Source organism: Dendronephthya gigantea, unplaced genomic scaffold, assembly GCF_004324835.1.
Source record: "Dendronephthya gigantea isolate DGI-Jeju-01 unplaced genomic scaffold, DenGig_1.0 000042F, whole genome shotgun sequence".
In the NCBI taxonomy this organism is placed as follows: domain Eukaryota; kingdom Metazoa; phylum Cnidaria; class Anthozoa; order Malacalcyonacea; family Nephtheidae; genus Dendronephthya; species Dendronephthya gigantea.
The window spans coordinates 1636956-1650364 of NW_021163052.1; the positions used below are offsets into that span (position 1 = coordinate 1636956).

Here is a 13409-nt window from a genome sequence, read left to right on the forward strand (position 1 = left end):
GTCTTTCCATTGACTAAGAAATGACGTTCTCATGCATTGATGAGTAAAAACAAATTTCTATGTCATGCACTCAATGCGTATGAGGGTAAATGAGCTTTTAGAATATATAGGCGTATAACTGATTGAGACCATCACTATAGCTTTAATCAATAGAACCTTTCGATAATTACGTCACAACATTATTGTTATTGATAATAATAAATTAAGATGGATTTCAAGTTTTAGGCCACGACCAGGTTGCCTCACTCTATAATATATGTAATATATGGCTTACTTCCACACTTATTTGTCAGACTGAAGACTGAAGATTACGATTGTGCAAGATTTGTGATTTGCTTTAGAATATAAATATTTTCCGCATATTAATATGTTGCATCATGACGATATTTTAGCGAATACGATGTTATGCAGTGAATTAACGAGTTATTAAACCTGTGATTAAACTAATTGCATGCTCATAGTGTTAAATCATATTCTAACAATGTCGACCGCTAGCACATATTTGTAAATAGCAAGGCTCAAATATTTAATTTACTTTTACTAGTACCTCCGAGAAAAGTCCCAAGAATACCGAACCCACCCACAGGTAGGGGGTATACCATATTTATGAGTAGCGAGAATTAAATATTTTACTTTTACTATCATCAGATTATACTGAAAACTATACATACAAAGAGTCTTGATTACCGGAGAGAACAACGAACAGCAAGTCTATAATCAGTAAATTAGTTCTTACACCACTAAAATATCAACACTTGTACATGAACACTTCTACGCCATTGTACTAACCGAACAGATTACAACACTATCGTATACCTCCACCAACATCACTACTAGCTTTCAAAAGTTTGCACAGCACGTATTTAGAAGGGAATTTGAACTTATTTCAAGTGCCAGTAGTATTTTACTCAAGAGCAAAACAGAAATGCACAAATGGGAACCGATTTCTGCGGTGTCATATTAACGACCCCATGATGGTATTTCCACTGAAATATGAGTTTGATTTTCAGTTTTTTTACCTTCAGTCTTTCCATTGACTAAGAAATGACGTTCTCATGCATTGATGAGTAAAAACAAAATTTCTATGTCATGCACTCAATGCGTATCCTCGTAAATGAGCTTTTAGAATATACAGGGTGTATCAAAAAAAATGTCCCAAATGTTAAATTTCCGTTTTTCAGGATATTTTGCAAAATTTGGCAAATTTTTATGTCCCTAGAGATAGTTAAGACTTATCTGGTATACCTAGGACAAGTTTGGTTTTTCATTAACAAAATTATGTTACCGGGGGGGTGGTTCCTTTCCACTGATATTGAGAGGGCTTGCGCGCGAAAATGTGAAGCTGAAATTGAGATATTATTTAGCTGTCTAAAAGTAGGAAAGCTTTTTAATAAACTGTCAAAGTTTCAGGAAAAATAATGCAAACTGGGAGCAACGCGCGACCCCTAAAAGTGACAAATATTTCATTGCGCGCAGTGGATTAAATGCTGTTTACCATGCTCAGACGAGCCGCAGTTTGCTTAGAAAGAAATGATGGAAATGTTGAGGATTAACATCAAGAATAAAAATCTTGTTATTAAATCGCTTGGGCTTCTTGTTCAGTTTCTCGCTTTAATTTATTCATTTGCCCAGCCTTGCATGAGATCGGTCACGCTAAAATCAACCATTGAACGGCGAACCACATTTGTCTGTCCTGCCTCCTATTGTACATTTCGTTCGAAATTCTTTCTTGCAAATCGCCTACGCTACCACCGGCAAATCTAGGCGAATGGACAGACAAATGGCTCGCTGTTCAGTGTTTAGTACGCTCAGACAAGCCGCAGTTTGCTTAGAATGAAATAGTGGACATGCTGAGGATTAACATCACGAATAAATTGCTTTGTTTTTGTGTTCAGTTTCTCACTTTAATTTATTCATTTTCCCAACCTTACATGAGATCGGTCACGCTAAAATCAACGATGCATTTAATCCACTGCGCGCAATGAAATATTTGTCACTTTTAGGGGTCGCGCGTTGCTCCAAGTATGCATTATTTTTCCTGAAACTTTGACAGTTTATTAAAAAGCTTTCCTACTTTTAGACAGCTAAATAATATCTCAATTTCAGCTTCACATTTTCGCGCGCAAGCCCTCTCAATATCAGTGGAAAGGAACCACCCCCCCGGTAACGTAATTTTGTTAATGAAAAACCAAACTTGGCCTAGGTATACCAGATAAGTCTTAACTATCTCTAGGAACACAAAAATTTGCCAAATTTTGCAAAAAATCCTGAAAAACGGAAATTTAACATTTGGGACATTTTTTTTGATACACCCTGTATAGGCGTATAACTGATTGAGGCCATCACTATAGCTTTAATCAATAGAACCTTTCGATAATTACGTCACAACATTATTATTGAAAGAAGACTAATAAATTTGTTTTCAATAGTTACGATTTGTTTAGGTATGCATGAAAACACGGAGTCGGAGTACGGAGTCCCGGAGTATGGAGTCCCGGAGTGAAGTGTCCAAAACTTTAAAACACGGAGTGGTAAAAACACGGAGTCCACGTAAAAACACGGAGTCCACGTGAAAACACGGTTTTTACTCAATATTATCATTTTATATGTGGTTGCAGGTATTCAGATCCTGTGGAGATGGCTATGCCCTCATTGCAGGGGTGTTGGAGGGTGCCTTTTGAGGATGAGGTTATTGATTGGCAATGTGGCAATGATGATGATCATTTTCCCCGGCACCCTCCCATGCCGCGCTTTAATAATTTCATCAACGGGAATACACGTGGGATTGAATACCACCCTTTCTCACAAAATCACCACACATTGGGGATGTTTTATGGAACCAATCAATTCAGAGAACAGGAACCAATCGATTCAAGGATTAGCCCCCAATAGCAAATGAACAGCCCACTACTTAACGGATAAACAGCATGCTCATGTATATTTGGACTTCATCATCATCACCGATCTCGCCACGAATTCACGTCACACATTTTTCGCTCATTACCACAAATCACATATGCGAGCACGCCGTTCCAAGACCTGCTAGCGGGTTAGAAACGTGCTTTTCCTAGTTATGCTTGAAGCCTGATGAAACATAACTACAGTTTTCAACGAAAAACAAACGAAAGGGACTTGACCAGAATGGCAATAACCGGCGTTCATTCTGGCCAAGGCATCTCACGCGTTTCCATATTGCACCCGGGTTTTTCCAAACAACAAACACATATTCGTAGCATTTCATAAATATAATTTTCAAATCCACAATTATCCACAATATTCTGCATTCTACAATTCCTATAACGGAATCACATAAAATGTTACCAATCATCAATCTTCATCATTGCCACATTGCCAATCATCTCATCTTCAAAAGGCACCCTCCAACACCCCTGCAATGAGGGCATAGCCATCTCCACAGGATCTGAATACCTGCAACCACATATAGAATAAAAATATTGAGTAAAAACCGTGTTTTTACGTGAACTCCGTGTTTTTACGTCGACTCCGTGTTTTTACGTCGACTCCGTGTTTTTACCACTCCGTGTTTTAAAGTTTTGGACACTTCACTGCGGGACTCCGGGACTCCGTACTCCGAAACTCCGACTCCGTGTTTTCATGCATACCATTTCTTTATGCTCATATGCTTATTTTTCAAAATCTAATGAATGATAAAACAATCATTGAATTCAGTTTTCGCAGGATATCCAGAATAATTCAGGCCTCGAGGGGGCAGACTGAAGACTGAAGATTACGATTGTGCAAGATTTGCGATTTGTTTTAGAATATAAATATTTTCCAAATATTAATATGTTGCACCATGACGATATTTTAGCAAATACGATGTTATGCAGTGAATTAACGAGTTATTAAACCTGTGATTAAACTAATTGCATGCTCATAATGTTAAATCATATTCAAACAATGTCGACCGCAAGCAAATATTTGTGAATAGCGAGGCTTAAATATTTAATTTACTTTTACTAGTACCTCCGAGCGAAGTCTCAGGAATATTGATCGTACGATCAGGTAGGGGGTATATCATACTTGTGAATAGCGAGGCTTAAATATTTTACTTTTACTATCATCAGATTATACTGAAAACTACACATACATATATAGAGTCTACATTACAGGAGAAAACAACGAACAGCAAGTCCATATTAAATTAGTTCTTACACCACTAAAATATCAACACTTGTACATGCATGAACACTTGTACTCCATTGTAATAACCGAACAGATTACTACACTATCGTATACTTCCACCAACATCACTACTAGCTTTCAAAAGTTTGCTCAGTACGTATTCAGAAGGGAATTTGAACTTATTCAAGTGCCAGTGGTATTTTACTTAAGAGCAAAACAGAAATGCACAAATGCATGGGAACCGATTTCTGCGGTGTCATATTAACGACCCCATGATGGTTTTTCCACTGAAATATATGAGTTTGATTTTCAGTTTTTTTACCTTCAGTCTTTCCATTGACTTAGAAAGGACGTTTTCATGCATTGATCAGTAAAAACAAATTTTCTATGTCATGCACTCAATGAGTATGAGAGTAAATGAGCTTTTAGAATAAAGGCGTATAAGTGATTGAGGCCATCACTATAGTAAATTCAATCAATAGAACCTTTCGATAATTACGTCAGAGCATTACCGTTTTAAGTTTAGAACCACATTTAAATAAGTTGTGATTTTTTTCACTTCACTCGATGCAGGTAAATTCTAAATGTTAATTTTAAACGTTAAAAGGGTCTTAATTTCGAGTGGAATTATACACATTTCAAATTCAAGCCAGGAACAGTTGATGGAAAATAAGTCAACTATAGGTCCTCCGGCAGGAATCGAATCTACGCTTTTCCGATGCCGATTTGAAATGTGTATAATTCCACTCGAGATGAGGACCCTTTGAACGTTCAGATTTAAATAAAATGGATTTCAAGTTTTAGCCCATGACCAGGAAGCCTCATTCCTCCAGTAATATATATGGCTTGTGTCCGCACTTATTTGTCAAAATGAGAAAATATTTTTCATGCATGTGTGGAAGAAGGATGTTTTGCATCTTTGCACGTGGCTCGTGACAGTAAAACTTGAATCCATCTCATTTAAGGTGGTTCTAAATTAATAACGATAATGTTGTGACGTTATCGTAAGGGTCTATTAGCTGAGAATATTGTGAAAGGAATGAATCAATTTCTTCATCTGGGTGGTTTATATTTCTTATTTTCATCACTGATTTCGCAAAAGTTTATGCTTTATGCTTTTAAACACGCAGGTGATCGTCGTTGTGCAGCTTTCCATGGTAAGTATTCTTCTATATTTCTCTATAGCTGGACTTGTGAAGCTTTGTTTTCCTTTTTAGTGCAAAGTTTCAAAGAAACTTTGCAGTATTGTGATGAGTAGGGAAATTCACATCAGTCATTCATACGGTCATAGTGTAAACTTTCCGGGGGGTAGTTTATTTTATGCTTTTAGTAACTTTTTGTACATGATCTGTAATTTAAAGTTTTTAAATCAGTTTAACTTGCTTTATTTATTAATGCACTATCCCTTTTGCTAATTTCACCAAAATATTGATGAATTTTGACCGTTACTGTAAATTTTGAAGCATTGTTTTTTCGTGGTTTGGGTTTTGTTTTAAAGAGATTTGCCCCCGGAACACCCGATTTTTTCTTATACGTCGCAACTGCGCATGGGCTGTCGAGCCTTGAATATTATTCACAATGTGAAGAAGCCAGGAGCGACGAGCATTGCTTCAAAACATTCGGGCGTAAAAATCGAGCAATTCTTTGAGAATCTACGCAATTTATCAACTTATGTTATGAATTACGAGCATTCAATTCAACACAAGTATAATTTGGAAGGTTTATTCCATAAATAGAGCTAAGAGGATAGAACGAAATGACGCTGTGTTGTTTATGTATTAATAATTTGATAGATCTCTTACACGAATATATATTATGTCAATAGCAAGTCGGTCCTGATATTCTGCATACAGTACATAAATGATACTATACAAAACCGACATTTTGTGCAGTAATTAGATCATTTTAGCGGTATACAGTATTGATTATAAGTATATTGTTTTGTATCGATTTACGCGTCGACGTTCCACATCATAGATATAATATGCAATGCGGTTTATTTACATTATTTACAACGCAACTATTTTTGCTGTTCTTATGAAATGACGAATAAATTGTTGCCATCATATAAATGTAGTGAATGTACACTTCGTCACAGTTGTTTGACGAAGAAAAGAGACTAAACTGAGAAAATCGTGCCCGGTTTACATGAGCAACTAAAATATATCCTAAGGTAGGCAACTTCAATCACAATATTGAATATTCACATGGACACATGCAAACAATCCGAAAATACTTCAATTTATCCCTAAAACTCAGCTAAAATAACAAGAGAAATGAAATCTACGATAATTTTACTATACACTGACTATATTTTAATAATGAAAATAAGTTATGGAAGCGAGAAAAATGCGAAAAGTTTTTGATATTTTATCATAGGCGGCCCAGAACTGATCTTGCTGACCTCGCGCGACGCTCATATGTTGTCTGAACAGTCATAATAAAAGACTGTTCAGACAACATGAGCGTCGCGCAAGGTCAGCGAGATCAGTTCTGGGCCGCCTATGATTTTATACTCATTTTTTGAATGGGCCGATGCTGGACCCGCGCTGTTGACTTTTTGAGAACGTTTGAAAATGACGAGTTTGTAATCTCATTGCCTGTTTTTGTTCTCGCTGTTGTGACAGCCAATCAGATAGCAAATTCGTCATTTTCAAACGTTCTCAAAAGTCAACAAACTTTTCGCATTTTTCTCGCTTCCATTAGTTCCATAACTTGTTTTAATTATTAAAATATAGTCAGTGTATAGTAAAATTATCGTAGATTTCATTTCTCTTGTTATTTTAGCTTAGTTTTAGGGATAAATTGACGTATTTTCGGACTGTTTGCATGTGTGCATGTGAATATTGTGATTGAAGTTGCCTACCTTAGGATTATTATACTATATAATAGCTACCTACATTGCCTTGTCAGACAAGCAAGTCGCCTGTTGTAAGTAACAAGATTTAAGTATATTAGCATGTAAATAAATGACATATGTGTGAATTTCATGAAAGTGTACATTTTTAAATCAAATAAAACCATTCGCCATTGCATGGGCTGCCTATGCTGCGACTAACGTAACTTCACTAACTTGAGTACTTTGAGTAATTTCCTTTTCATTAATGTTTAACCTAGTTCATTATATTTTACTGGCATAAATCAAAATGTTTGGGCATGGAAACTTTGCACTATCCTTGGATCCCTAGTTCCTATCTATGATCAGACCCAGATAGGGCGGTAACTAGAAGTTTAATTGGGGAGGGTGTATATTCATATATTAATGTTTACATATCATTGAGAACAATAGTATACAAAAGAAAACATTCGGGCATAAGACAAATATATGAAAATACACCCCCCCCCCAAATTAAGCTTCTAGATACAGTCCTGGCCCCAGAAACGAATTGTTGTCTAAATTTCTGTTTTAAGAGTAATGCCTGTATTAGAAGTTCGCTGTTTCTCAAAAATCCATTGAATTGGAAATGGCAATCTCATTGTAACGGGAATAGCCGAAATTGGTTTGCATTCATATAGACTTTGCCGCAATTCGTTATACTTAGACTTCAAATTTGGGGAGCAAAAAGATTTATAAATCCTCAACAAAATATGTCTTGCACAAAAGATTTGAAGCTTGCACATGTAGAAAACAAATCTTGTGTATATACTTAATTTCAAAATGGACATTTCACAGCTACCAAATGTTTTTGGTGCATGAGCTTCCAAAAGATTGCACAGTACGTATTCAGAAGGGAATTTGAAGTTGTTTCAACTTACTCAGTGCCATGCAGTGGTATTTTAATTAAGAGCCAAACAGAAATGCACAAATGGGAACCGATTTCTGCGGTGTCATATTAACGACCCCATGATGGTATTTCCACTGAAATATGAGTTTGATTTTCATTTTTTTTACCTTCAGTCTTTCCATTGACTAAGAAATGACGTTCTCATGCATTGATGAGTAAAAACAAAATTTCTATGTCATGCACTCAATGCGTATGAGGGTAAATGAGCTTTTAGAATATATAGGCGTATAACTGATTGAGACCATCACTATAGCTTTAATCAATAGAACCTTTTGACAATTACATCACAACATTATTGTTATTAATAATAATAAATTAAGATGGATTTCAAGTTTTAGGCCACGACCAGGTTGCCTCACTCTATAATATATGTAATACATGGCTTACTTCCACACTTATTTGTCAGACTGAAGACTCATGCTCATAGTGTTAAATCATATTCTAACAATGTCAACCGCTAGCACATATTTGTAAATAGCGAGGCTTAAATATTTAATTTACTTTTACTAGTACCTCCGAAAAAAGTCCCAAGAATACCGACCCCACCCACAGGTAGGGGGTATACCATATTTGTGAGTAGCGAGAATTAAATATTTTACTTTTACTATCATCAGATTATACTGAAAACTATACGTACAAAGAGTCTTGATTACCGGAGAGAACAACGAACAGCAAGTCTATAATCAGTAAATTAGTTCTTACACCACTAAAATATCAACACTTGTACATGAACACTTCTACGCCATTGTACTAACCGAACAGATTACAACACTATCGTATACCTCCACCAACATCACTACTAGCTTTCAAAAGTTTGCACAGCACGTATTTAGAAGGGAATTTGAACTCATTTCAAGTGCCAGTAGTATTTTACTCAAGAGCAAAACAGAAATGCACAAATGGGAACCGATTTCTGCGGTGTCATATTAACGACCCCATGATGGTATTTTCACTGAAATATTATTGGTCCGCGCCCGCCGTTTTACAGCGGTGTCGTGCACAAGCGCGGAAAATTCGCGTGCTTGTCCCAGTGAGCTATATATAATATGGAGTAGTAGGTGATGCCAAAGATGGCGGAAATTGAAGGAGCTATTGGAAGACACCCAAGTCCTCTTAAATATTTTTCCATTGTTTTGACCGGGAGTGATGGCTCGCAAACCTCGGATTTTTGTGGTTTTCTTCATTTTAAAAGAATAAGAATGGAATAAATAGCAATCTGTTTCTCTGCATCTACCTTTACTGACAACTGTATTTTCTCACTACATTGTGATTGAATGTTAATATATATATATATATATATATATATATATATTATAAAATATATATATAATCTATATATATATATATATATATATATTATTTATATATTATATATATATAAATAATAATATATATATTATATATATAATATTTATATATTTAATTATATATATATATATATATATATAATATAATATATATAATATTATACCCGTTTGCAAAAACGTTGGCCGCAGATAGATATATAGATAGATACCCGAAATCTAATTAGAATTGCATATGTTGTGTAATATGATTCAAATCCCATGCAAATATATTCATATGCAATTCTAATTAGACTTTGAGTATCTATCTATCTATCTATCTGCGGCCAACGTTTTTGCAAATGGGTGTATATAAAAAAAAAAAAAATATATATATATATATATATAATATATATATATATATATATATATATATATATATATTTATATATGTAAATCACAAAATAAACTTTAATAACTATATCAACATTTATTCACCTCTTGCGTTTCGGGGCATGCCCCTTCTTCAAGGATGAATATAGAAGTCAATGGCCTAATGTCCTTTATACATATACCTATAGTAATTACCCTACATATTATTCAAAGTCTCTTACATTTAATCCCCAAGGTACAAACGAATCTTATTTGTGTACCCAAAATGCCTCCCTTTGTGTAGGCTTATCAACATCGGTCTTTTCAATAATGATAACCCTCACATCCCCCAAACCTTTATGCCCAGGGCAAAAAAAAGTGCATATAAGTGCTCCGCAGCCATTTTTCTGCCCCCTTGTTTGCGTGGCTCGTGAGAGTAAAACTTGAATCCATCCCATTTAACGTGCCTTATGCTTTTAAACAGGTGTTGATTATTATGAGGATGTTTATTTTGAAAGTATGTATCAGTATTCTTCTATATAAACTGGTTCGCAGTTGGTCATTTACTCTTTACTGAATAAAAAATCGATTTCATTATTATGTTATGAATTACAAAACTATACCAGAATATATGTATTCACGACAAGTATTTAATATTATTTTATGTAAATATTAAAAGAACAACTCTCGTTTATTTTATATTACATTAAAATAGGTGGCTGGCATCATGAAGGTGTTATAACCATCGTGGGAGGTGCAGTAAAGTTAGACGACTTCATACTCACGATCGGAGCTGGATGTTTGGCTGAGGATACAGAAATCACGCTGAAAAATGGCGAACAACATTTTGATTTCACTTCACTGAAAGACTTAGTCCGTGATACGCCACGCGTTGTCGAGTTTCTTCCAAATGGCTTGAAATTCCTGAAACCAGCAGAACTGACAATCCGACCTATGCGGGTAGAAGTCTTGGATCTTGAACTGTTTGTTCTACATGGTTATCACAGCGACATTTATGATAAAGTCGTTTGGGAGCTGTTGAGCAGCGGCATTTCGGGAATTAACGAGAAAAAGATAGGAACCATCAATGTGGAAATTTACGGATTTTGTTTTTTCAGTTATATTTTAGCGAGGCGCGGGAGATTAGCTCGAATCTTAAGTCATTTAAATCACTCGTTTACCTGCCGTGCTTATGTCCTGCATCGCAGACGACCAGCGAACACAATGGATATTGTGGTTGTTATTGTAAGTGAATTTGTTGATGATGGTGAGGAAGGAGACATCAGACAGTTAAAGGATCATATTGGAGAAGGCTACGAGAGAGGAGAGAAAGGAAGGTTGACGCGCGTCCACACAAATCGTCGTCTTGTAATGAGTTTAGTCATTCTTGGTGTTGAAACCAACCCATATCGCTTCAAAATCGACCGGTCTCAGCTGGATTCTGTTGGTTTTTCCGTCAATCATTTCAGAGGAATTGCAAGTGAACAACGAGAAAATAAAACGGTAAAGATTAGCGAGGCCTGTGAAGACGGTGAATGTCTTTGGGAGCTTGATGTTCATGGGGCTGTACAGATCGCGCATGAAGACGTTTATGGTGAATAATTTTTTTTTTGCAATAGTTTTGCTTTAAACTTACATACTGTACACTTTAAAAACTGGGTTAAATCCTCTAGTCAATCCATTTGAGTATAGTTTACCACACACAACCTGTTTAAAAATCCCACGATACTATTTAAAATTTAGCACATTTCCTACTTAAAACAAGGTCTCAGTTAGTTAAACCAGTTCTGGTTATATCAAGCAATATTTAACCAGAGGGTTTTCAAGTCTCTATATACTCCAGACAGTGGCGTAGTCAGCCTGATGATTTAGTCATGCTATGCAAATTTTACGTTTTATCATTATTCATTTCTTTAGAAATTCATTGTTTTCATATAATCAAATTATTAGCATAGCGTGACTATAAATTGTCGGGCTGGCTACGCCACTGACTCCAGAGTGTGCTTATAATATAGCTACGTGCATTTGAACGGGGCTTAAAAGTGTTCTTTTTAATAATTAATGGCATGCTCCACTGGACAATGATTTTCCAGTCAGTGTATGCAACATATGAATTTGACTGCATGCATGAGTATATATGTAGAAAATTGTATTGAATGTTGGCTATGTATAAGATGTATGTATAAAATATTATGTAGAAAAATGTAGAAAATTTAACCTACGACGTAAACAGGTCTTCACCGAAATTTTCACATTTTATTTTAGGGCAGCCCGAGACCTCAGGATCTCAACCACAAGGTATATATTGAAGTAATTATCGAAAGGGTCTGTTCTATATGAATATATATTTCTGGGATAACTGAATCACGTGTATAGGGAAAGTGACAGCGATTTCTATCAGCTAACAAATGACCAACAAAACGCTCCCAGTAGCTAACTAAACGTGTGTAGTTCACACTATGTTTTCCAGGTGTTCAGAGGACGACAAAACTCACAGATGAGGAAGTAGGTAAAATGCGCCGTGAAGTTGGAATAGACTGGGACGGACTTGGTGGGCTCATGGATATCCCGTACGAGAAGCGTGAGGAAATCAAACTGAACGTCGCCAATTATCCAAAATTTTCTTCCAGAGCAGGCCAAATATTAACACATTTCAACAAAAGCGAAGATTTTTGTCGTCATGCTGTTAGAAAATGTCTGGAAGAGTTGGGGCGACACGATGTCAAAGAAAAAATGCTTCCCTTGGATGACGAGGTATTTTATGTTGGAAATTTTCTGTTAAAGTTGAATTCATTCTGTACCAACCAGCATACACTAGATTGGGTTAAGTCACAAATCCAATCCATCACGACATTTCGTTGCGGATCAAGTGGTAAATAAAATTTCACAAGTTAAAATAACGGATGAAATACAGCACAATTTCAAAAAATAGATTATAATTCGTGTTAACCAAGCGAAAGTTATATCTATTTCAAGTCCCTAGGGTTGGTTTTTTTCGTTTCCTGTGTAATGTAGTGCTGCCAGCATTTTTGTGAACTAGCATATATAGATAATGTCTACGCCCATTATATGCACTGTAAATTTTAAAAAGGTAAAAAAAATTCGGAAGTTCTGGGATGGAATTGACCCCTAAACTACTTTCTCGGGTAGTTTGTCCTTTTAAATATAGCTAGTTAGCTACATTGTGTAAAACTATAATCTTCAACTAAAGTTGTATTACCCATACATTGAGAATATGTTTCCTTAACAGACAGAAGGTGGAAGTGCGGAGATAACAAATTCTCAACCCGAAGACCCTGAAACCGACGAGTTACAAAACACTCCTCTCTCCCCTCGTGAAATGTTCAGACTCAGCCAGCGCATCGCTGTCCACTGGGACAGGCTTGCGAGTCTTATAGGTATAAAGAGTGCTGAACGAGATGAGATTAGATACAACTATTTTGTATATCAGGATAACTGCGCTAAGGCTGAGAAGATTTTGTCGATTTTCAACCGCGGTGAAAACTTCTCGCGTAAGACGTTGGCTGACTTCTTGAATGAAATCGGTCAAGACGAGTGGGTTGAGCCAATTTTAACAGGAAAGTGGAGAATCTTGTGACAAACGGATCAAAATTTTTGAGGTGAGTCAGTCCGATACCGACCGACACTTAAAATTTGTACTGGAAAAGTTTGGATCGTAATCTTAAAACAGCAGTTTTAATCATGAATAATAAAATCCAGCTTTAGCTGGCCTGCAGTCGATTTTTCTTATTACGTTGTTTTATGAATGGGATCTATTTTATTTTATTTTAATTTCTGTATACACGAATAAATAAACAGTACA

General features: G+C 35.8%; 1 protein-coding gene across 7 annotated transcripts in view; it reads left to right on the forward strand.

Annotated features, from left to right (window-relative positions):
* LOC114527013 overlaps positions 1-13409 on the forward strand; it is a 30594-nt gene that overhangs the window by 16534 nt on the left and 651 nt on the right. For 3 of the 7 annotated variants that reach the window (XM_028548575.1, XM_028548576.1, XM_028548574.1), the window contains exons 16-24: positions 545-586; positions 3985-4026; positions 5277-5303; positions 8442-8483; positions 10071-10103; positions 10302-11180; positions 11852-11884; positions 12057-12340; positions 12837-13206. In XM_028548575.1, coding sequence (XP_028404376.1) covers positions 545-586; positions 3985-4026; positions 5277-5303; positions 8442-8483; positions 10071-10103; positions 10302-11180; positions 11852-11884; positions 12057-12340; positions 12837-13184 — 1730 coding nt within the window. In that variant the 3' untranslated portion in view covers positions 13185-13206. Of the gene's footprint in view, positions 1-544; positions 587-3984; positions 4027-5276; positions 5304-8441; positions 8484-10070; positions 10104-10301; positions 11181-11851; positions 11885-12037; positions 12341-12836; positions 13207-13409 lie in introns of those variants that run through there. The other 4 variants (XM_028548577.1, XM_028548579.1, XM_028548580.1 and 1 more) reach the window with 4 other exon arrangements.